The sequence below is a fragment of the Oncorhynchus clarkii genome, chromosome 25 (genome assembly GCF_045791955.1).
Source record: "Oncorhynchus clarkii lewisi isolate Uvic-CL-2024 chromosome 25, UVic_Ocla_1.0, whole genome shotgun sequence".
NCBI classification, from domain to species: Eukaryota; Metazoa; Chordata; class Actinopteri; order Salmoniformes; family Salmonidae; genus Oncorhynchus; species Oncorhynchus clarkii.
The window spans coordinates 11,577,896-11,580,395 of NC_092171.1; the positions used below are offsets into that span (position 1 = coordinate 11,577,896).

Sequence of the window (2,500 nt, forward strand, 5' to 3'; positions counted from 1 at the left end):
GCATACTTCCGTTCCTTTCTCTCTCACTGGTTCTCTCCACAGGAACGAGTGATGAAGTTCCTGACTGAGAAGGAGGGGGAGGAGGCGTGGAAGGACTTCTTTGACTCACATCTCCAGGAGAAGCTCTTTGAGGAGAGGAGATGGACAGAGAAGAAGCTCAGCAACCGGAAGAGGGAGGTGGAGAGCTGGATCGTGGAGATACAACAGGAGTGGAGACTGAGGGAGAAGGCTCAGAGGAACATGGTATTTACAATTGAGCTACAAATTCATCTTCTGTTATGATGTTACTTATTAACACTGGTGTTTTGCTGGGGGAAAAAATATGACGTCCATTGTGGTATGAGTCAGATTGACCCGCACAGTTTAAACACACTCAAGACAGTCAAAAAAAACAAGTAAAAACAGACAAACGTTTATTTTGTCTTGTCAGACCTTTCAGAAAGAAGAAATACAAGAACATTTGATTTCAAAAACTCCATATTTAATTAAGAACTAAGCATATTTCCTTAATCACAAACAAGCATTTTCTGTTTGGGGCTCATTTTTGCGTGTCTGTGTCAAAGATCCGCTGCTCTCCCACTGAGAAGGAGAAGCCTGAGGAAAGCTCCTTTTCCCCCGAACATAATTATAAAAGTGCAACCAGAACCAGTCAAAACAAAATACATTAAAGACACTTGTTTTTTTGGGGACCTGTGCAAAATATCTATACGCATGAAAGTGCATATGTATTTCAAATGGTTGTTTTTCATGTTGTTGTTACATGTTAAAAACAGGTTTTTGTTAAAGTTCACTTGTTGAGTGTAATGTCTAAATACCTTGCTAATAAAAATGTTTTTGTTTATTATTACTAAAAGGTGTTCAAGCTGCTGATTATGGACCTTCCTCAGAGGAGGAGAGTGATTGAGAACCTCAGAGAGACGGACGACCCCGCCAGCAATCAGGTGGCGAGAGAGGTGGACGGAGAGGAGTCGAGGACGGAAAACACCGGGGTGAAAAAGAGGAGTGACGAGGAGGGAGATGGAAGGAGAGGAAGAGGGGTGGAGGAGATGAATGAGGGGTGCCGCTGCTGCCAAGGAGACGGAGCGAGAGGGAAGGAGAAAAGCCAGAGCCATTATCAGAGGAAGGAGGAAGAGAAAAGACACCAGATGCTTGTGGAAATGCAGCGTATCCGTTCCCACGAAGAGAAAAGAGAAAGGGAAACCTTCCTGAGAAACAAGGAGAGGGAGGAAAAGAAAAGGGAGGATGAGGAGAAAACGAGAGAGAGGGCACATCTGGCCAGGCAAAAAATGGATGCGGACAGAAGGGAGAGAGAGGTGCGCAGGATGGAGAGGGAGATAGTGGTGAAGAGAAAGGAGGTTGACCACAGAGTGATATCTGTGAACAGGAAGGTGTTCTCTCTCAGGTCCGAGGCTGAACAAATCAGGAAGGAGAGAAAGTCACTAAGGATGTTTCAGAGCAAGCTAGAGAACCTGGGACCAAATGTGGAAGTCCAGAGCAGGGCTCAGAACCAGGGACTAAATATGGAAGTCCAGAGCAGGGCTCAGAACCAGGTAGTGAGAATGGAAACTCAGAGCGAGAACCAGGAAGTGAAGAGAAGTGTTAAGCAGAGCGCCGACCAAGGCAGACAGAAATGCTCTGTGGTAAGAGAAAACACCTCTCATTTACACTTGCTGCTTGGCCATAGGGTCTGTATGGGTGGCTAAATGTAGACACTTTGTTACCACGGGATTGCAAAGGGCAGGACACAATTTATTCATCTCATCTGTCTTTATGTGTGTTGTAGAGTGGGGAAGAGAGGGAAATTGAGGCTAAGCCGGTGATAGAGGAGGAGAAGAAGAAGTCTGAGGATGAACAGAGTGGGAAAAAGACACAAGAGACAAAGCAAGAAAAGCAGACTTCAATAGAGACAGAACTGAGTGACTGGGATGTGGACATTGAGGAGGAAGAGATTGTGTCGGCGAAATTGAAGAAGAAGAAACAGAAAGAGCTGGAAGAGAGGCAGAAGGAGGAGAAAAGGGTGAGAATGGAGGAGAAGAAGAAGGAAGAAGAGCGCCTTAGGAAAGAGGAGGAGAAGAAGCTACTAGAGCAGGTAATGCTTTCCTGACCCTTTTTTCTCCAACACTTTTATTTATATATATATATATTTTTTTACAAATAACTCCCACTTTTCCTACATTGGAGGGTGTGTGGGGTGGGGTGGGGTGGGGGGGGGGGGGGGGGGGGGGCATACAAAACCATTTCAGTCCTTCCCAATTTCATTGTGTGTGATTGCACTTCTTGCCCAATAGTCAAACATGTAAATCTAAAATATATGAATCCGTCAATTTAACGGAACAGGTGAGCCTGACAGTCCTGCAGGAATCCTGGAAGAAGGCTAAAGCGGAGGACAGGAAGAGATCTGAGGCAACCAAAATGGACGCAGAGCAGCAGCACCAGCGGGCTGTTTTTTTCAGTGACTTGAGGGAGGAGGAGGAGGAGAAGCAACAGCAAATAATGGGGC

At 45.6% G+C, this 2,500-nt stretch overlaps 1 protein-coding gene across 1 annotated transcript in view; it reads left to right on the forward strand.

Annotated features, from left to right (window-relative positions):
- LOC139383284 (trichohyalin-like) overlaps positions 1-2,500 on the forward strand; it is a 3,403-nt gene that overhangs the window by 562 nt on the left and 341 nt on the right. The window contains exons 2-5 of the mRNA XM_071127729.1: positions 43-243; positions 855-1,640; positions 1,784-2,089; positions 2,338-2,500. The exon at positions 2,338-2,500 is cut by the window's right edge and continues 341 nt beyond it. Coding sequence (XP_070983830.1) covers positions 43-243; positions 855-1,640; positions 1,784-2,089; positions 2,338-2,500 — 1,456 coding nt within the window. The remainder of the gene's footprint in view (positions 1-42; positions 244-854; positions 1,641-1,783; positions 2,090-2,337) is intronic.